This window comes from Xiphophorus hellerii, chromosome 21 (assembly GCF_003331165.1).
Source record: "Xiphophorus hellerii strain 12219 chromosome 21, Xiphophorus_hellerii-4.1, whole genome shotgun sequence".
In the NCBI taxonomy this organism is placed as follows: Eukaryota; Metazoa; Chordata; class Actinopteri; order Cyprinodontiformes; family Poeciliidae; genus Xiphophorus; species Xiphophorus hellerii.
In genome coordinates, this window is record NC_045692.1 from 25,872,336 (window position 1) to 25,894,501 (window position 22,166).

Sequence of the window (22,166 nt, forward strand, 5' to 3'; positions counted from 1 at the left end):
AGCAGAAATGATTTTGTTGTTCTGCTGCCAAAGTTCTGGAAGGTAATGTTTCTGTGATCGGTTTATTAAAAGGCTGCAGCTCTGAGGTTCTTCATGTTTCTGTTCTGAAATCAGACAATAATCAGACAATAATCTGACAATAATCAGATATAATCAGATTAAATAAATTAAAGTGACAGGAAGAAGATAACAGCTGGAACCATCAGGAACCCGGCGAGGCGTCCGGGTTCTTCCTGGCTTTAATCTCAGGAAAACTGAACACATTTATTTATTATATTTATTTTCCTCGTCTCGTCGGACCTCCGGGGTGGAAACGTGGTTGCCATGGTTACGGTCAGGGCGACGCCGTCCCGCAGACCTCGGTGGGGTTGTGGCGGCTGCCGGCCACCAGGTGGAGCAGGCGAGCGCTCTGGCCAGTTTATTTACCGAGACACACAGAGACACGGCATGAAGAGGTTTACAGACGGTGACACCCAGAGAAGTGGAGAGCAGGGCTGAGGATCTGCCAACAAAACAAACAATCAGGCAGGCAGGCAGTCGGAGGAAGGAGACGATCCGCCTCCCTGTGCTGAAATATTTAAGCAGGCGGTTCGGCTGTGGCGGCTGCAGCATGTCGGAGGAACTTCTGCATGACTGCAGCATCATTTCACATCCATCTCCTCCAAATCCTCCCTGACATGTTTGGTGTCTTTGGAAACATTGAAACGTCTCCAGCAGACGTTTCAGCGAAGCCGTGTTGGTCTGTGAGCCTTTTCATGGCCGCAGGCCGATTCCTGAGCCAGAGCGGCTCAGCGGCCGCCGGCTGGATGAAAGCTTCCTGACTGGAAGGTGGTTAGTTATTTAAAGCGGCTACCGGCCCAGACACGCTCACACCAACAATCCACCCTGCAGAGGCTTTATAAGGCAAGAGCGCGGCGATGAGCTCACTCAGGCAGGTTTGGTGAAAAACAAGCGTCCCACTCACGGCTCACACACTTTCCCCACAGCTGCTGATGTCAGAGCGGCGCAGGGAGAATCCCAGACGTCTGATCTCAGCCGGAAGCTGCAGCGCGGCGTCTCCGCTTCCTCTACACTCACATGTGACTGGGCTCGGCAGATCCCGCGTCCCGGCTCCGCCTGATGTCACCAGCTCCAGTCGGCTCCTCTGAACCCGGCCGGGCTTTAACATCACTTTTAATTACAGACAAACTTCAGCTGCTTTTGTTGTTCCCTGATTGGATCCATCTGGTTCTGGTCGAACTTGAACTGTTCCTCCTGGAGGTTTGATAGACGCAGATCTTCATCCCATCTGCTTCACCAAGAGACATTTTATTAATCGCGTTAAATGAATGAATCCCTCATTAGGGTGTAAATACTTTAGAACATGGCCCATGAGTTTGCTGTAAGTTTCTCCTGAAGCCGTTTGGAGCAGGAACTCCCCCTGGACCCGGTCAGCTCTTCCTATCTGCTAAAATAACTCTGGAAGTTTTTTCTGAATCGTTTCTCAACCAAACAAACACGATGACACAGAGTCCAGCAGGAAGCTGTGGGAGCAGGAGGCAGGTAATGACTGGGATTACTGGAGATCAGGGTGATTAAAACCCAAACAAACCCGGCGTGTTCATGGAGACGATGTTTCACCCTGACGGTCTGTCAGATGAAACGGAGATTCTTCCTGTCAGAGTCACCAAACCCGATTCAGTGGAGATCTGGAAACTTCCAGGAGTTAAATGATCTCAACTGAATACGTTCATCAGGAACCTTTAAATAGACTCACAGTCATCTGAAAAGGCTCCGTTATGACCTCTGACCCAAACCAGGAAACCCTTTAGAGATTCTGTTTGGCTCATTTGGACCAGAACCGGCTGAAGGAATCTGATCCCAGAGTCTCGCCTTCAGGTTGCTAATCCTGGTCACACCTTCCTGTCACGTGTTTTCCGCCTTACGCCTGGAAAAACCTCAGAGCTGAAATCTGTCTGACATCCAGAACCGCGAAGTCGCCGCAACGCCAACAGGAAACCCGGCAACAGCAACAGGAAACCCAGCAACGCCAACAGGAAACCCGGCAACAGCAACAGGAAACCCAGGAACGCCAACAGGAAACCCGGCAACGCCAACAGGAAACCAGGAAACCTGGCAACGCCAACAGGAAACCAGGAAACCCGGCAACGCCAACAGGAAACCCGGGAACGCCAACAGGAAACCCGGCAACACCAACAGGAAACCAGGAAACCAGGAAACCCGGCAACGCCAACAGGAAACCAGGAAACCTGGCAACGCCAACAGGAAACCAGGAAACCCGGGAACGCCAACAGGAAACCAGGAAACCCGGCAACGCCAGCATCACGGACAAACGCCGAGTCTCAGCTCTGATCGATTTATAAAACGTTTCAGTTTAATCACATGAAAACCAGAATCCAACAGTAGAAATGAGGAAAATGTTTTATGTTGCATTAAAATCCTTTGAGGCTCTTAGATTCATGAAGATCTGAGGAAATGAGAGCAGCTGATGTGATGACATCACATGTGAAGGTCCGGTTCATGATCCGGACCTTCACACCAGCTGTGAAACACAGCCGACATTTAGCTGGTCAGACTTGATCTGTCCATTGAGGTTAAACTCCTAAATTAGCTGAAGGTTTTATTATTTTTATTTTATTATTACAGCAGAAAATCTTCAGACGTTTCAACCAGAACAACTTGGAAAGTTTTTGATTTCCTGCTTCGTTGATCTGCCATCTCCTTCCTGTGACGATGTTTTTGTTCAACCGTTTCACGATGGGCCGCAGCAGCCAGGTCGGTTCTGCTCCGGTCGTTTGGGTCAGAGAACGAAGGACTGATCCTGGTCATCCAGAACCATCAGAGGTTTATGGTTCAAAGTTTTCATCACCCAGAGGACAAACCGTCCCAAGAGCCCGACGGCTCCGTCTGAGCGGCGATGACATCACATCCAGGAGGGTTCTGGACCGGCTCGCCGATCCGTTACCTTCTCGCCCCGAGACGAGACGATGACGGCGCCGACCGGAGCCGAGAGCCACCAGACCAAACACCGACTGCCTGATAGACGCGCGGCAGATGGAGGGAAGAGTCACGGTTTCTAACCCTCACTCACTCGGCGGGCGCGTGCGGGGAAGAGCGCGGTGCGTCACCGGCGAGCGGGAGGAGGAGAGAGAGGGAGGAGAGAGAGGGAGGAGGCAGCTGTACTTATGGCAGGAGGCGCCGAGAGCCGCAGCAGACAGAGACCGGCCCACTCCGCTAAAATCATTCAACTGGTGAGCGAGAGAGCGCACTCCAGTCTGACGGAGCGAGAGAGGGAGGGAGCAGAGGTAAAGAGAGAGAGGAACTCCCTTCATCTGGGATAACTTAGTCCTCTCTAACACACACACACACACACACACACTCTGCAGAGATTCACCCTGGGAACAGCCTCCGTCCTTCATCCATTCATCTCCTGAGTTTCTCCTCTTCTTGTTTTCTTATTTCTTCTCCTCTTTCTTTCTTTCTTGACGCCTCCACATTTTGCAGCCATCTGTCCCTGACAAAAAGGAGGATTACTCATTTTCTCCCTTGCCGTTGTGTTTTCTCTCTCCTTCGTTGCAGTTTTTCCCTGGTTGGCAGGTGGACCGAGAGCTGAGCTCAACTTTCAGCTCCAAACTTCTGAGCGAAGAGACAAAGAACCCAGGAACTCTTTCCTCTGGACTCAATTTTATTCGACTTCTGGACTTTTTGGACTCTGTCCGTCCCTCCGGTTGGTGGCAACATGTCTGTGTTACCGTTCCTCGGCTGGGTCCTTCTGGTTCTGGTTCTGGTCCAGGGCGGTGGAGCGGACCTGCCCTCCGGGCCGCTGTCCCTGACGCTCCAGTCGCCGCCGGACGCCACCGGCGCCCACTGCCCGTCCTGCGCCCTGGCCCGGATGAGGCGCGGCGACGGGCCGGACGGCGACTCGCCGGCGTACGCGGAGGAGAAGGCGGCGCAGCAGGACGTGGTGGAGGCGGTGAAGAGGCACATCCTCAACATGCTCCACCTGCAGGCCCGGCCCAACATCACCCGGCCCGTGCCGCGCGCCGCGCTCCTCAACGCCCTGCGCAAGCTGCACGTGGGGCGAGTGGCCGAGGACGGCAGCGTGCAGATCGAGGGAGAGGAGGAGGCGCGAGGAAGAGGAGGCAAGGGGGGAGGAGCGGCGGTGGCCGGAGCGCGGGCGGGAGACGGCGGCGACGCGCCGGAGACGACGGAGATCATCACCTTCGCCGAGGCTGGTGAGTCTGGCAGACGGCCGTCACTCAGAGTGTGTGTGTGTGTGTGTGTGTGTGTGTGTGTGAGTAAACACTGCAGCGGCGTCGGGTCCACCTGATCTCGCCCAGCTGATCCGTCAGTAACGGCCCCCTGCTGCTCTCACAGAATACCTCGTTATCTGCTGACAGTCAGCGGGGTTCTGGGCGGCGCCGCCGGGTTCTGATCCGTTTGTTTTCCTGACAGACGGTGCAGTGGGGAGGGGGAGGGGGGGTCAGGTGTTAGACGGCTTCGTCACCTTTAACCTGCAGACCAGCTGCAGGGCACGCTTCGCCCATTTTAACACCTTTAAATCCGGGTCAGTGACGGGTCACAGCGCCAGGACTCCTGAGGGATCCTGAAGGTGATCCGGGTTGAGACCCGATTCTGAAGGTCCAGTTGGGTTGTTTAAGCAGACGGAGCCGAGTTTACCTGCTGCGGCGGCTCACCTGTCAGCGGCGGCGCCGTGTGGGCGGGACTCTGGGTCTGCTGCAGCAGTTTGGGTTTCTGTAGGCGAGAGTCTGGAGCAACAGATGGAAAAGAGTTTTATGGAGCGGGTCGGAGCGGAGCGGGTCGGAGCGGATCGGAGCGGATCAGAGCGGATCGGATCGGGTCGGAGCGGGTCGGATCGGATCGGAGCAGCTTCACTGAGACAGAAACGGGCTGAAGCTGCTCTGATCTCACGCCGCCTCGCCGTCCTCCCTGAAACTCCGTCTGGATCAGAACCAATCAGAACTTCACTGAGCCGCTTCCTGCAGCCCATCAGATCTGATTAAACCCAGAGTTTCGTCTCACAGGCAGTGTTGCTGGTTCCCAGCCAGTCACTCATTCTGGTTCTGGTTCTGTTGGACGTTTCCTTCCTGTTAGCAGGAAGTTGTTTCTCTCCACTGTCACCGGGTTCTTGCTGCACCAAAATCCAGATCTTCCTTGAATGTCTGTTCTTCTCCAGTCGTTGCATCAAAACCCGACCCAGTTGACTGAACCGGACCGGATCAAACGGTTCTGGAGATGAACTGGATCCGTTTGCCAAAGAAAACATCACTGATCTAAATTAACATGTAAATAAACTAATTAATATTTTATGTTGAAACTTATTTCAAAGAAGAACTAAACCCTGCATCTTGTCTGTCAGGCTCTGATCCAGCAGTCTGAAGGTTTCAGTCGTTCAGTCCAGCTTTGGACCCGGTCTGGCTCGGTTCTGATTGGATTCTGTGGGTTTGTTCTCTGGTCGGTTTGGAGCTGCAGGCGCCGTTTACGGCTCTTTTCTCAGCCAGTAAACTGAAGATCATCGCGGCGTTAAACGGCCCCAGAAAGTTCCTCTCCGTCAGCAGAATCTGGGAGGTTCTGGTGCTACCAGAACCCGGGCGACGGTACCGGCCCGGTCCTCTGGCTCGGGTTTATTGGGCTTTTATCTGGGGGTTGTCATGTGAACGCCTGGCTGAGCGTTTGAGGAGGAATTTAACACGTTTCATGTTGCTGCCGCTGCAGAGCTGCAGAGTTGTGGGACGCAGCTAAAAACACTTGTGGTTAGCCAGAGCGCGCTTTACAGTCAACATCTTGAAGCAATTTTCCCATCCAACGTAAGAAGAGGCACATTGCAGATGAAGTATTTACATTTGTGTCGAGTTGAGAATGATTCGATCACAAAGCAGCTTCAACGTTTTTCCCTCATGAAAGGTTCTGGGTCTGGTTTCCAAACAAGCTACAGCAACCGACTCGTCATTTAACGGCGTTTCTCTGGGAGCAGATTCCCTTTTAATGCCCCAGTTTAGACTGGAGGGTTTGGAGCTAATGAGCCATCAGCTCAGACTCTTTGAAGCTTTGACTCACGATTCTTCATTCTGACCTGGAAAATGTTTTCTGCCACATCAAGAAGATTCAGAAATGCTCACAAAATAAAAATACAAAATCGAATCATAAAATAATGATCTGCTTAAAGCTGAAGGCTTCAGCCACGTGTTGAACAACGTTTCACTTCACTCAGTCTAACTCCAGATGAATTATGACTGAGATGATCTAATCCCAGATTAAACATTAATTCCAGTCCAAAGGAAGCAGGTAAATAACACCGACCAGCAGGGGGCGCCTCTGAGCTGCTCTGACTGGATCAGGAGTCAAAAAGTGGATCGTTGAATCAGCTGAACGGACCGGTCCGGTTGGTCGGAACCACTGGTGAAGACAATAAAGGAAAATATTAGAGGATGTAGAAAAGTTGAATTAAACGTCATTTTTCTGATTATTTATGAAGAGATGAAATATAGAACCGCAGAAACTAGATGATTATAAAAGTTAAAGGAACAAATACTATTAAAAAGTTTATAACAAAACACCAGGAGCCTGATGCATAACAGAGAGCGACCTTTTCACAATAAGACACGGCGTACGGAAAAATGTAGAAAGGTGCGGCACAAAATAATCTTATGCATAAATCCATGTGCAGCAGGAGGCCGTGCAGCTTTCCTTTATTAATCCTGATTTACAGGAAGCTGATCAGCTGCTGCTCCGCCTGTCTGTCGCCTCCATAAACATCTTCATGTAAATCAGTATAAATACCAGGAAGTCTGCCGCCAGGTGGAGCAGTAACCATGGCAACGTCATTGTTTGTAGCAGAATAAATATTTATAATAATAATAATGATATATATTTTTAAAAGGTGCTTTCAGGGAACATAATGTAACCTCACAATAATAAAATAATACATTTTAAAGAGAGAAAAAAATCCAAATAATAAAAACTATAAAATAAAGAGATTCTGTAAATACCTGTTAGAACATCAAAGCGTTCAGCCGAGATTTAAAGACTCAGAGTCACTGAGAGGAAAATGGACGTTTATTATGAATTTACAGAGTCCAGATGATTTCTGGCTCCACTGGAGGACGGCTGCAGCTGGACCGGTACCGGTACCGGTACCTGCTTTAAGTTCTGCTCAGAGCTCCAGGATGATCAGTCTGGATGAATCTAAACACCAATAAACCATCAGATCAATCTGATCTCTGATCAATGGCTCCATGTTCTCCATCAGAGCCAAAGCTCCTCAGGTAGCGGCTCACCTTGATGCAGCTACTGATATACCTGGGATTGTCTCCACACCTGATCACCTGATCAATAATCAAACTGTCTGGAGTTAATCTGCTGATCCAACCAGGTTTCATTTTTACTGAGAATAAATGACCCATAGATTCATTCAGACGAAGCGTTACATTATGAGACACAAACTGAGGAAAATTATTATTTACATTCTAGTGAAGTTTTCACATCCTTTATTTTATTTTCTTTATTTGGTGTGTGTGTGTGTGTGTGTGTGTGTGTGTTAGCTTATTGTCTGAGGATAAATGTGGTTCAGTTTCATCGTTTAAACACTAAAATATTAAAATCATGAAAATCATCAGGTTTGATGCTTTTTGGTCTAAATAACTGAATCAGATTTCAGTGGATTTAGTGAGTTTTGACTCTTTATAGTTTATTTTTGTTCATAGTTAAAGTTTTTGTTACTGCTGCACATTTTCACGCCAGTGAAAAAGTTTGCGTATATTTTACGCAAACTTTGACGCAAAGTAAATTTTTATACATGTTGACTTGTGCGTCAAATATGGCGCCGCACATTTAATGCGCAGGTTTTATGCATGAGGCCCCATCTTCTAAATATACACATGTAAATCCAAACTGGCCACTAGGTGTCAGTGTTTGTGTCACGGCGTTGAGCGATAGCTTTGTGAGCTAACACTAGCTTAGCTACCTGGCAGCAGCAGCTGTTCCTTAAGCCCCGCCCACTTTCCTTACCACTGGGTTGAGAAGGAGCATCTGTCTCCGTAGAAGATCTCTGATGGAAACCAGCGGTCCAGTAAACTCTCCTAGCCTGCAGAGCGCCTCCATTAAGGCCCTGCAGCCTCCTGGGAAAGAAGCGGTGCATTCAGGGAGCGCAGTAATTATTTTGGGCCGTGGAGATGGCGGGAACGGGAGCGCAGGGATGACTGGGTTCTTGGCGGAGACCAAGTGTCAACCTCTGTTTAGCAGCTCGGGGACAATGTCCATCTGTCCCCTGTTTTTTCCTGTCCTCTGTTTAGAGTCCGTCCCTGTTTATCTTCTCCCCGTCCCTCACCACACACAGAGGACAATTAGGCTAATTGAACTTAATTGAACACATCATTAGCGACATTCCTGGAAGCACTTTCATCCGCCTGCTCCGCGCGCTCACCCCGGCCTTCCCTCGCTGCCCGGCCGCAGAATAAACCCGCCTTTGTTGGGTCTATTCTGGCAGCGCCGCCACCAGCTCGGGGTCACTTCACTGACCTCTGACGGCCACGGGGAGCCGCAGGCCGCCGCCGACTGGACGACACGAACATCTGTCTGGTGCGGTTCTGCTGCTATAACCTTGTTTGGTTCTGGTTCTGTTTATTCTGTGTTCTGTCATGTTTTCTCTCATAGTTCTGGTTCTCCTCCCCACCGCGGCACCGCTCTGCGTGGAGTGTTTACAGGCCTCTCCGCGGTGCGTTCAGGGGCCGGTTTACAGTTGTGTCCGTGGTGCGTTCAGGGGGTGTTTACGGTAGTTTCCGTGGTGCGTTCAGGGGGTGTTTACGGTAGTTTCCGTGGTGCGTTCAGGGCGTGTTTACGGTAGTTTCCGTGGTGCGTTCAGGACGTGTTTACGGTAGTTTCCGTGGTGCGTTCAGGGGGTGTTTACGGTAGTTTCCGTGGTGCGTTCAGGGCGTGTTTACGGTAGTTTCCGTGGTGCGTTCAGGGCGTGTTTACGGTAGTTTCCGTGGTGCGTTCAGGACGTGTTTACGGTAGTTTCCGTGCAGTCGGAGCCGCAGCGGTTGGAGTTTTGGGTCGGGCCGTCCGTCCTCCCATCACCTCAATTGGCTCGGCTTTGATGTGTGACAGAGATGCTCTGTGTGGACAGATGAGTCACTCCGTAGTAAACAGCTGCAGATTGGGAGAAGACCCGCTGACACGGAACATGACTCGATTCATCCACTGCTGAAAGTAGATCCTGCACTGAAAAACAAAATCTTATGTAGAATTTTCAGTCTGGTTTCTAGTGTAAATATCTCAGTTCACTTCAAAATAAGACAAAACTAACTTTAGATTTAGGAACCTGCTTTAAGTCAATCATTTTTGAATATTGATCAAAAGTTCTAGTTCCACTGGGAGATTATTTCACTTCCACTACAGAAAAATGTTTCGCTAAGAGTGAAATAATCAGCAGAACTAAATATCAACTTTAAGGAATTATTGAGTTAAAACTTAAAGAAGCTTTTAACTTGGTAAGATTGAATATTTTTCAATAAAAACCAAAGTTCAGGAGTTTAAAGTGATGAAGAGAACCGGTTGGGTTGGTCAGTAACTGGTTCCTGTTCTCCAGGATTTGGGTCCATTTACAGACCCAACCTTCACGTCTCTGTGGACTTTAGAAACGTTCCATCAGGGTCCGGAGACGATCCGGAGTTTCTCAACCAGGAATCGATTTTTTCCTCTTCGCTTCGTCTTCCTGGTTCTGAAATCTGCAACGCTTTGCCCCGAGGTCTTGGACCAGAACCAAAAACCCGGGAAAATAGACACGGAGTCCAAAACAACTTTGTCTTGATAAAAATGTCCAGAACTTCCTGCCGGTTCTATTTCTACTCCAACAGAACCATCAGCTGGTTCTGCAGAACTTTCAGCGACCCTCAGCTGTTCCTCTCTATCCTCTGCAGGAGGTTCTGGTTCTGGTTCTGCAGACGGGGAGCCGTTGGCAGGAAGTGTTTCCTTCCTGCTGTGGAAGATGTGGAGGTTCTGTTCTCTGGTTCTGTTCTGAATCGGTTCCTCCTGCAGGTCCGACTGGAACTCTTTATTTCCCGGGCTGACTGTGGGAACCAGGCTGGCGCTGGAAGAGGTTCTGACCCGGCTCAGACCGCTCCGGTCCAAAGCGTTGTGTCAGAACAGGGAAGCGCAGTTTGGACCGGCTCCCTGCCGTCTGAAGCCGGATCCGGCTGCTGGAACCGATTTACGGCTCGGTTTTATTTGCCGCTAACAGCCGGCGCTGTTCACACCCAGCGGCCCGCTAGTCCGCACATGGAACCGATTCCAGAACCGCCAGTAAAAGCAGATCCCGCTGGTTTCAAACCGGGCCGAACTGGCACCCAGCAGAACCAGCAGGTTCTTATGTTCTGGAGGGGATAATGTTGGTGTCTCCAGGTGGACCTGGTCAGGAACCAGAACTTTGGTCTGGGTTTGTGGATCTGCAGAACATATCTGGACAGGATTCTGAGACAGAACCGCTCTGGTTCTGGTCGTGCTGAATCTGGACATTTGGACATCACCATTTAATGTTCTGATCTTCAGTTCTGCTCCACAAAGTAAACAGATTTTCTGTGAATTAGTTGATAAAAAGGTTTTAAACTAGTTTTAGTTTTTACTGAGTCAAAGTTTAATAAACTGAATTAATTTAACTGAACTGGAAAAACTTTGTTGGTAAAATGGGAACAAAGTTATGAACTGGGAATTAGTTCTGGTTAAAGTCAAGTTAGCATGATGCTAATCATGGTTTGGGAAAACATTGGTTAGACACAAATACAGGTACTATAGAGTTACTATAGTAAATAGTATCATAGTAAATAGTACTATAGTAACTGTATAGTAACTGTAGTTACTATACAGTTACTATAGAGTTACTATAGTAAATAGTACTATAGTAACTCTATAGTAACTTCATAGTAACTCTACAGTTACTATACAGTTACTATAGTACTATTTACTATAGTAACTCTATAGTAACTTCATAGTAACTCTACAGTTACTATGAAGTTACTATAGTAAATAGTACTATAGTAACTGTATAGTAAATAGTACTATAGTAACTGTATAGTAGCCGTATAGTAACTATAGTAACAGTTCATAAAGCTACTATGAAGAACTGAAGTCGATATAAAATCCTCATTTGGACAGAAGATGCTGTGAAGACTGAAGCGGATTCATCCAACATCAGCAGCTGATGGAGGTCTGAGGTGACCTTTGACCTTTATAGTGATTGACTTTAATGTTTAATGAAGGAACCAGAACATCTTAGCATTGGGTCAACAGGCGTTGCTCCACCAGCTGCTAGCTGAAGCTAACTGGTTTCATGTTGGATGAATCAGTGAAATTATAAAAATGTTGCGTTTGGTGTTCTAAAAACAATCAGAAATCGGAGTTATTTGATGGTTTGGTGGGTTTAGGTTTTGGAGTTTATTCCAGACTCCTGGGGTCCAACTTTGTGTCAGAACTTCAGATTTTTATGTTTGTTTTGGTCGTAAATGTTCTCACAACGAGCCGCGGATCATTTTAACGACTCGACAGGAACCATCCGCAGAATCTGCATCTGGAGAGGCTTCAAAATTCCCCACAGTGACGGACAATTATGGGATGCATTCTGCAGATTGTTTTCATTAAAGCCGGAGCAGAAGTTCATGAGAAAAAATGAAAAATGTTCAGATCGGCTCTTCTGCCAAGCTGCGTCGGGTTTTCATCTATTAGTCAGTCAGATGGATTTTTATTTGCTTCTCACTTCAGAGACAAACTTCTTGGTTCTTCCAGCAGAAGAAAATCCAGCTGGAGTTTAGAACCGGTTCTGGTACAGTAAGACGAGCTGCAGCTGACGGAACCAGAACATCTGCATGAAACCTGATCTCTGGGTTTTCTCTCGATTAAAATACGATGAAATTGATCCAGTTTGCTCTAAAGTGGGCGGAGCTTAACAAAGGTTCAGATTATTCCTGTTGGGTTTCAACTCCTCCTGTCCCTGGTTGATGAGCGGTTCTGTTGGACCGCTCCCTCTGGTTCTGGTATCCTGAACTGACCCGTCTGTCTCGGTTCTTGTTCCTTCCATTGGTTCTGAAAGATGGATCGGACCAAACTGAGCTTCTTCTGCAGGACCGTAAAGTGACCCAAACCTGCAGCCAAGTAGAAGAAGAGGCAGTGTTTGGAACCAGAACCGGCCGGTTCTGTGGCCCGGTCCAGTCCAGCCGGTTCTCAGAAAGGATGAATGAACAGAACTCTTTACTTTCTGTCTCCTGGAGGTGATGATGATCTAAGTGAGATAATCGCCTCCAAACGTCTCTTAAGATGCTCTAATGGACTCAGTGAAGCCGCCTCCTCACACACACACACACACACACACACACACACACACACACACTCGTCGCCCATTCACACCGTCTAACTGAGCATCGCTGCTGCTGACATTCATAAACTCTGAAGTCGTGACTCGGCTCTGCGTTGCCCACGAGGCAGAGCATGCTGGGAGTCGCGCTGCCGGCCTGCAGGCTGCCAGGAAACATAAAGCTGCACCACATGTGAGCAACCAGAGGAAGAACCGCCGTAAAACCCACAGAGTGGAAACCACATGCAGCTTCTCGGCACCGAACATCGACCCAGACCAGAGCCGGGGGCGTTTGGAGAGCAAAGGTCCGGGAAGCCTGGTTCTGCTGCTGTAAGCAGGTACCAGGTGACTGTAGGGAGGAACAGCAGCAGAACGCAGAACCGATTCCTGAACGTAGAACTTTCTAGGAGGAATTCGTGTTTTCGTCCTAGTTAAAGTCCTCAGGAGGGTTTCACGCCGACGAAGCGACACGCTGCAGGTTTTCCACCATGTTGGTTCTGGAGGTCCGGAGCCGTCTCACCATCAGAACCAGCAGCAGGATGAGACCACACAGGTTCTGGTGGGAACCATTAGCTGCTATAAAAACCTCCAACTGCAGAAGCTCCAACCGCTGCTGCTGAGTCTGTGTGTGTGTGTGGGTGTGTGTGTGTGTGTGTGTGTGTGGCTCACACTCTGATCTCTGAGGTGACGTTGTGTGTGTTTGTTGTCATGGCAACCAGTAGTTTGGGATGAAAACTCAGATTTCTCTTCACCGTTTCTCCTCTTTCCAAGGTGATGACGGTTTAAAGAACTTCATCTCCCATGAGTCTCTGGTTGTTGATCAGGAAGTCTCTGGTCTGACCTGTCAGCCAATCAGAGAGCAGAGCAGGTGACCTAACGCTGTCCTCTCCCTGTGTCTCCAGGTGAGTCCCAGGGCGTGGTGGACTTCGTCCTGTCCAAGGATGGAGGCGACATGTCCCTGGTGGAGCAGGCCAACGTCTGGCTCTTCCTCCGCTTGGCCAAAACCAACCGCAGTCGAGCCAAAGTCACCATCCGCCTGTTCCAGCAGCGCGGACGCGCCGCCACGCCGCAGGACGAGGTCCTGCTGGCCGAGAAGACGGTGGACACGCGGCGCAGCGGCTGGCACACCTTCCCGGTGTCCGCGGCGGTGCAGGCGCTGCTGGAGAGCCGGCGGAGCAGCGCGCTGAGCCTGCGGGTTTCCTGCCCGCTGTGCGGCGACTCCGGCGCCACGCTTGTCCTGGTCTCCGGCGGCAACCAGAGGGAGCAGTCCCACCGGCCCTTCCTCATGGCCGTGGTGCGGCAGGGCGACGGAGGCGACGCTCGGCGGCGCAGGAAGCGCGGCCTGGAGTGCGACGGGAAGGTGAGGGTCTGCTGCAAGAGGCAGTTCTACGTCAACTTCAAGGACATCGGCTGGAGCGACTGGATCATCGCGCCGTCCGGTTACCACGCCAACTACTGCGAGGGCGAGTGCCCGTCCCACGTGGCGAGCATCGCGGGCTCCACGCTGTCCTTCCACTCCACCGTCATCAGCCACTACCGCATGCGGGGCTACACCCCCTTCCAGAACCTGCGGTCGTGCTGCGTGCCCACCCGGCTACGTGCCATGTCCATGCTCTACTACAACGAGGAGCAGAAGATCATCAAGAAGGACATCAAGGACATGATCGTGGAGGAGTGCGGCTGCTCGTAAACGCTCGGACCCGAACGGGACGGACCGAACTGGACCGGAGGGGACGGAGGAGGCGGCAGCGCCGTCGCTCTCTGGGACGGAAACTCGTCTCCAGACTCGCCGAGTCAAACTCAGCCAGAGTCTCGATGGCACTTTCTGAAAAAACAGGAAAAAAGACAAAAAATGAATATCTAATATATTTTTGTTACAAACGGAGGGAGCGAGGCGTATTTATGTGGCGTTCAGGAACCGCTGCAGCAGTGGGACTTCAGAGAGACGAGGCCTGAAAAACTGAAAGATCTCAAACTATGCAACTTGTTTCCTGTCCTGCATCTGTTTCTGTTTCTACCTGCAGGAGGAGCGGAGACACCGTTACCATGTCCAAGTGTACGAGTGGAGAGTGTGTGAGTGTGTGTGTGTGAGTGTGTGTGTGTGAGACAGAGAGGATGTGTGAGGGTGTGTGTGTGTGTGTGTGTGTGTGTGTTGAGAGATACTTGAACAAAACAAGTTGGCTCGGCTGCTGGAACCAAACACTTCTTTACGTTACCATGGTAACCATGTTGATGTTATTATTAATATTATTGTTAGTAAGTATATTAATAATATTAATGTTATTCTTGTTAATAATATTTTGTGTTATTATTTCAGTTTTTCATGTTTAAGAAGCGTTACAAACGTTGTGTTATTTTTTGCACTATAGCGACTTGAGTTCAGGTCAGAGGTCAACAGGTCACATGTCACGGTTCAAGGCTTCTGATTGGTCCCCGCTGCGTTGGGAGTTTTAACCTCAGAACCAGTGAAACGCGACGTTAATTCAAACGATTCCCCTGGAGATCAAAATAAATCATGTTTGGTTTTTAATAAAACATTTTTAGTTCTTAGAGTTTAAATGTTTGAACTCGGAGGGAGAAACCTTCTGGTTGTGGTTCTTATGGGTCCCTCTGGTTTAATGACCTGCTGGGAAGAAAACATCCGTTTGGTTTCACTTTAGAGACTCCAGCCTACAGAACGACGAACCGGGTCGGTTCTCTGCAGAGTTCTTTAACGGTATCGGATCAGATCCATAAAAACAAACCTGACAGGGTGAAAGTTCCCTACAGGACGTCTGATTGGTTCTTTGTCTCCTCTGAATGTTAAAAATATAATATTTATTCATGTTTGCATATTGATGCTCACTTAAACGTTACGTTTGATCATCTGAAGGCACTTTATGAGAAACTGAACTGATTCTGGTTCCAGAACCAAATCAGTTCAGTTCATCAGACCCAAAGTGAATCATCATCAGATCCATAAGGTTCAGTCTAATCCTGATTATCATAATTTAATGGGAATTATTAAAGTATTTGTCTGAGTCATGAAGGAGGAGGTCTGAGATGTTTATGATTATGCAGGTTATTTATGGCTCCATGTTTCTCATGAATTTTCTGAATGAAGAGACTTCCTGTCTGCAGCTGTGAGCATTTAGACCCAAAGCAGAAAATGGTTTTGGTCTGCCGTAAATTAAACCCAGAGCAGAAAACGGATGAAATCTTCCTGTTCGAACACCAAAGAGTCCGTCTGACCTTCGGATTCATCGTTGAGATCAATTTAAACCTTCAGAAATCAGAAAACTGTTCAGACGTGTGAAAAAGGTCAGAACTGATGTTCATCCATGTCTTTCATTTCAAACTCATTTAGTTTCTGGAAGCTATTAAGTTTTGACAGATCATGTTCGTAAACTCCATTTCCCACAATGCTCTTCACCTTCACTGGTTCCACGTTGAGCAGCAGCTCAGAGCTGAAGGTTTAAATAAATCCCTGGTTTCATGGTTTCATGTTTCAGTTCCTCCTTGTTTATGGACTCAAATTAAATATCAGTGCTAAAAAAAGCAAAAGCTAATAGAACATGGCTGTATGTGTTTAGATGCTGTTTTTATATAAAAATAAGAATAATATAAATACTGACACTGAACAAAAGTGGACAAAGAATAAAAAGTATATTTTTTATTCTGTATATATGGAAGCCAGACTCAGTATGTTGCTTTGCTTTGTTGTAAATGAAATGTGCTTGTGGCATTTTTTATTCTTATTTATTTTACTGTATTCTTTGTTCTTTTGTTTAGGCTTCACTATTAAAGTCTGAAGGATGTACACAAAGGAAGCAGGCTGCTGTTTTCTGTCCTCACACACACACACACACACACACACACACAGGTCCCTGCCGTGTTTATCGCTGGGTTTCCCGGCGTTTGCAGCAGAGTGAAGGTTTCTCTGTCACACACGTTTCAAAACGTGACGCTGTGACGGTTCAGGATCGCTGGAGCGGCTCCAGCCGGGGCTTCGCTCCCTCAGCAGCTTCATTAAAGGCCTGATAGTTTGAGAGAGAGGTCAAAGGTCGGCTGAAGCTCCTCTGCTCTGCTCTGTTTAACTTCAGAGCTGCTGGAGGCTCGGCAGCTCTGAGGGAAGTCAGAACGTAAATAATCACATACAAGCTGGAAGATTTACACTCTGGAATCCAGCAGGAGATAAAACTGAGCTCTCAGAGGAACGGCTGAGCCGCGCTGCAGCACAGCGGCATTATGCTGCAGCAGCACAGCGGCATTATGCTGCAGCAGCACAGCGGCATAATGCTGCAGCAGCACAGCGGAATTATGCTGCAGCAGCACAGCATTATGCTGCAGCAGCAATCTTCTCTCATACTTTAAACACACCAGAGTCACTCCGACTGACTAACCGTCTGAGTCAGTCAGATCAGATCTTCGTTCACAGTCTCAGAAATCATCAACGACATCAGAGCTGAAACTGGGAGGGGTCAAAGGTCATCTCCTAACCAGCTGAAGTTCACCTTCCTCCAGACATCAGAGCGTGAAGCTCAGAGGAATCTCAGCAGAGCAAAGGCTTCTGGGACGACGTCCTCTGGACAGGATGGAGGACGCTTTGCCGTCACTCAGTGATCTTTGACCTCTTCTGCATATCTAAAGGTTCTAGAGTCGGATGCGCTGAAGGCCGGACCGGACCGGGTCAGCAGCAGAACCTGGACTGGTGGACAGAGAGACGGTTCTGCTGGTTTCAGAACCAAACGAGCGTCTGAACAGACCGGCTCTTTTCTGTTGTGTTCCTCAGTGGAAACATCGTAATGAGATTTCAAACTTCTGTTTTCCACGCCGTCCCTGAATGAGTCAGAGCTGCAGCGGAGCCAGCCTGGAAAGCTCCAGCTGGATCCCAGGAAACCCCAGCGAACGGCAGCCAGACCCGTCAGCCTGCTGCCGCATGAGGTCATGATCTGTGAGGGGAAACGGGAATAAAACTGTTTTCTTTCTGATGACGGTGAGGAAAGTGGGGGCTGCTGTTGTGGGAACAAGCTCTTCATCAGGTCGGTGATTAAACTTCAGCCTGGGTTTGCAGGCGAGTTCAGCCGGTAGCCGTAATAATGGGACCGAACTGGGATGACTGGGATTAAACCGTCCTGCCCCAACAAAACCACATCGAGCCAGGACAGACCTACAGACTGCTGGGAGGCTCCCAACATAAAACCTTCACCATCACTGGTTACTCAACGGGCTTTTATTCTGAAGAGTCGAGGCAGGTGGTTCACCTGAAACAAGGAGCAGGTCCAAGGTGGGAAAGCAGTGAGGTCAAGATGAAACATGGCGTCCGTCATGACGGCCATTTTGGCCTCCATCATGGCTGGCAGTGGTGGGAACGCTTTCGCTAAGCCGCTAGTAGCTGAGATGTTTCTCATTTAGCGCTTTAGCATGTTTGCTAGCTTTGAAAACTTTAACATTTTTTAGTTGTTATTTTGCGTTAGCATAGCTAGCTCTTAGCTAGCGGTGTGCGCCTGATTGCTATATGATCAGCAGCCACATGTTGGCGCCGTTCCCTCGGTTCCTGTTCTCCACTTTTGTCTTCAGAAGCTTTTACACTTTAAAACTCTTCTTACTCACAGAGAGGATTCCTGCGGCTAGAATCAGCTGTAAAGTGTTTTTCAGTTTCTCCTCCAGACACGTGACGCAGCAGCCGCTTTACAGCAAACATCTCATCCATTATGTTTAATTAAAGCCATTCAGCTGCAGGAGATAATCTCTGGCCAGTTAAACCAGCAGCAGGTCAGAGTGTTTTCTGTCGTTAACGAGCTCGTTTTGTCTCCTATAAAACCTGCTGCTCATTAACCGTAGAGGTAGCTACTGCAAACATGAGGGGCGCTGAGAGGAGTGGGTGGAGACGATCCGATGTGGCTCTGCTAATGAAAGCACTTCGGGTAATTTAACACGGATGTTTTTCTTGACAAATTACAGACATGGACGATTTGCGCAGGAATAAAATCACTGAGGCCAATTATCACAAATGACAGCGCTTTGCTGTGAGGGTTAGCTTACAGTACGCAGGGTGTGACGGCTCAGCCATTTCCCCTGCAGCATCAGAGGCTGCTGGGAAAGTCCGGCAGGTGGGAACGCCGACCCGGGAAGTTTGGACAAACATTTTAGGCTCAACTGGTTCCCAGTGCCGCTCCAGTCCGAGACAAAGGTCTGAACTGTCAAAGTTTCATCAGAATCGGTTCTGAACCCAACAACGTTTCAGACAGAGCAGCATCCCAGAGGGCACAGGGAATGACCTCTGACCTTTAACCTCTAACCAGAACCAGGCTGGTGGATAAAAGTAGCTTCAGTGGCTGAAACCGGCTGGTTCTGGTCCACTTCTGGTCCAGTTCTGAACAACCCGTCTTAGCTTCGACCAGTACCTCTGAGGAGTGCAGGCGCTGGCGCAGCCTCCAGGCACCAGGTGGCAGCAGAGCGTAGTTCAGCCCGGTGAGTCGATTCCTCAGGCGAGACGGAGACGTTTGAGGAAGCGGAAAAAGAAACCAGGAAGTGATAAACTTGGTATCTTGGTGCGAATCACAGGGACGTTATGAACTCAAACATGACGAAGCAGCTTCAGCTTTATGACCAACGTTTGGTTTAAATATGAAACCTGAAGCTGCCAGCAGAAAAACCAGGAAAAACGGCGAAGCTGACGCGATCCGTCGGTTTCCTGTAAACGTTTTGACCTTTTCGTCTCTTCTGATGTAAATTATTAACACAAATGTAGCAGAAAAATGTCGAGTTATAAAACCTTCTAGGAAATGAATAAGCACCAATGTTTAGTTCACGAAGTTTGTTTAGTCTAAAAACTCCCTGCAGTGACTCATTCCAGTTCTTCTGTGTGGAGAATCAGAGCAGTCTGGATTAAACATGGCGGACTGAACATGAGCAATACGTCTTATTGATCTGTATTGATCAGGTGATCGATGTTCGTACAGAAACACCATCAGTATTTAAATTCAGGTCGTTGTTCCGGTTCAGGAACAGAACCCGTTATGTTTCATCAGACGCTGATCTCTGCAGACGTGAAGCTGAGCCCGGTGTTCCCACTGAGTCCCACCATCAGAACCAGTGAAGAACCAGTCCTGCGTGCTGCAGCGGCGGCGCTGCAGTCAGGAAGCCTCGGTTTCCACCGCCGGCGCAGGAATGTCTGCAGGAACCGCTTCTCCTCAGCAGTTTAATCGCTGAATAAAATGTAAATGAGGCCCGACCCGTTTCTTCCAGCCCGCAGAAGCCGTCTCAGGTCAGCAGGCCTGGTTTGAGGTCGGCGGTTTGGCTGTGAAGCTACCCAGCATGCAGCTGGTTTAGAGGCTGCCATTGCAACGCGCTGCGTGTCTAAACGCTCGTCTGATGCATTAATGAGGTCTCAGCTGGGAGTTCTTATCTGCTGCTGGGCTCAGACTGGTTTCCACATCAGTGGACCCGGACCACAAACCGCCTGCTGGTTTTCCCTGGAAGCGTTCGCCACCAGCGCCGCGTCTCCATCCAGCCGCTAATCATTCACCAGCAGGCAACACCAGGGCACAGCGCTAACACACTGGTTCCAAACCAGTAAGGCCCACCAGCACGCCAGCTCTGCACTCAGAGGCAGTCGAGAACGGGTCCGGATGGTTCTGGTTCTGGATAAATGGACCCGGAACCACCAGAGCATCTGCAGTCAGGGGCTAAGCCTCGTCACCATGGAAACAAGGATTCATTGACCTTTCAACCCGACGGTGACACAAGGTCTGGGTTGAACCCGACCCGTCATGACAGCACACCCTCCCTAGGGGGCGCCGCCTGCTGAGACTCACCGCAGAAAAGGTTTCATCTGTGGTTAGCATGACGGAGCGCCACCACCAGGCTGGAAAAGGGAATTACTGATATAATGAAATATTAACATAATGAAATATTAAGATAATAAAATATTAAGATAATAAAATATTAAGATAATAAAGTTGTAATGTTGGGGGAACTGTGCAGTAGTTTCATCAGAAGGCGAATTAAATGATCATGAACTGAGGAACGAAAAGCATCTGATGGAGTTTTACTTTCATTTCAGTTTTACAGATAAAATAACATTTTTATGATCAAATTATCATCAGTAGCTGAACTTTGAAACGATTGTTTCCATTTCTAACAAACTGATGATAGCTTTTCCTGTAATCACGACTCATTTCTGCCAATACTGCATCTTTAATCTGATTATGTGATGACTTTATAATTATTTCTTCCAAGTCTGGCCCAAAACGCCACAGCAGGTCAGCAGAGTTTAAATCTGTTTTGTGTCACTAAAGGTTTCAGTAAATTCATGGAATCATCCAGAGGGTTAGGGTATCCCAACCAGGTTCTGGGTTCAGATCCCAACCAACCAGGTTCTGGGTTCCAGGTTCTGTCCCAAAACATGGGTCAGATCATCATCTTAGATCAGTGGTTCTTAACCTGGGTTCGATCGAACCCTAGAGGTTCGGTGAGTCGGTCTCAGGGGTTCGGCGGACCCTCCGCCACGGAGGTCAAGACACATCCGACTCATTATGTAAATTCGTGATGTCACGCCAGCTTGGCCATCACTTGATGCAGATGATCACGTTACATTAATTGGCCAATCAGCGCTGAAGGGACTTTAGTGTGCTCAGTAGTCACCGTGTGACTGTCGTAGTCGTACGTTGTATGGTATCTTTCTTAATATTTTAATCCATACTAACTATGTCGAGCAAAAAATGAAAGTGGTTGGACGAATATGTACAACATGGATTCACATGTAACACAGAACATGATGGGAGTCAGCGTCCTATGTCAAGCAATGCCAAGTTGAGCAACTCTAGTCTCGCACCGGCAAAACTGAAGGAAGACTTCTTGAAGCTGCATGGAGATGAGGAACACAAGAACACAGCGCTCGCTGAATTCAAGGTGAAAAGAGCCAGATTCCATGAATCTGCCTGCTCTTGGATTTGTACCCATGAACAAACCGATCCTCACCGCATCGCACGAAGTTGCTCACCTGATCGCAAAGCAGGGCAAGCCGCACACCATCGGAGAAACACTCATAAAACCAGCGGCGTTAAAGATGGCGAATCTGATAAACATATACCTATGTCTTGAATTTGGAAAAAAATCATATTTGATTTCTCACTACAGAAGGGTTCGGTGAATGTGCATATGAAACTGGTGGGTCCGGTACCTCAAACAAGGTTAACAACCACTGGCTTAAAAACTGTTTTAATAGAAATAAACTGATTCAGTTTCCAAGTTTCTCGTTGATTTTCCAGCCAACCTGTGAAATTAAAATATTCTGATTATCTGATAAAAACATTCGGGGCGTGCCGTGGTGGCGTAGCGGTTGGCACGACCCGTATTTGGAGGCCTTGAGTCCTCGACGGGTTCGACTCCCGGACCCGACGACACTTGCCGCATGTCTTCCCCCCTCTCCTTCCCTGTTTCCTGTCAGCCTGCTATCATATTAGGGGCACTAGAGCCACAAAATACCCCTGGAGGGGTAAAAAAAAAAAAAAAAAAACATTGGCAGCTTCTCCAATCCTCTGTTGTCATGACGACAAATTTAAGCATCAATATGAACCGTCCAAGTTTAACCGGACCGATCAGGTTCTGGTCCGACCCGAACCGATCAGGCGAATGTTTTGTTCTGCATCTAAACCAGAACCGGGTCAGCATCAGGTCCAGTTTAAACCTGCATTGATCTCTGATGTGACTCTTCAAAATAAAGGAGGTTCTTCAAATATAAAAATTAAAGCTTTTATTTCATAGATTCTGATTTTAAGATGAAACTGAATAAATTTCCCTCATCAGGTTTCATCATTAA

At 48.5% G+C, this 22,166-nt stretch overlaps 1 protein-coding gene across 1 annotated transcript; it reads left to right on the forward strand.

Moving 5' to 3' along the window:
- Positions 1–2,270: 2,270 nt before the first annotated feature.
- inhbaa (inhibin subunit beta Aa) lies at positions 2,271–16,170 on the forward strand. The gene is made up of 3 exons (XM_032551566.1): positions 2,271–3,305; positions 3,580–4,235; positions 13,264–16,170. Exons 2-3 carry the CDS (start codon positions 3,740–3,742, stop codon positions 14,049–14,051), a joined length of 1,284 nt encoding a protein of 427 aa, XP_032407457.1. The 5' UTR covers positions 2,271–3,305; positions 3,580–3,739; the 3' UTR covers positions 14,052–16,170.
- Positions 16,171–22,166: the final 5,996 nt, after the last annotated feature.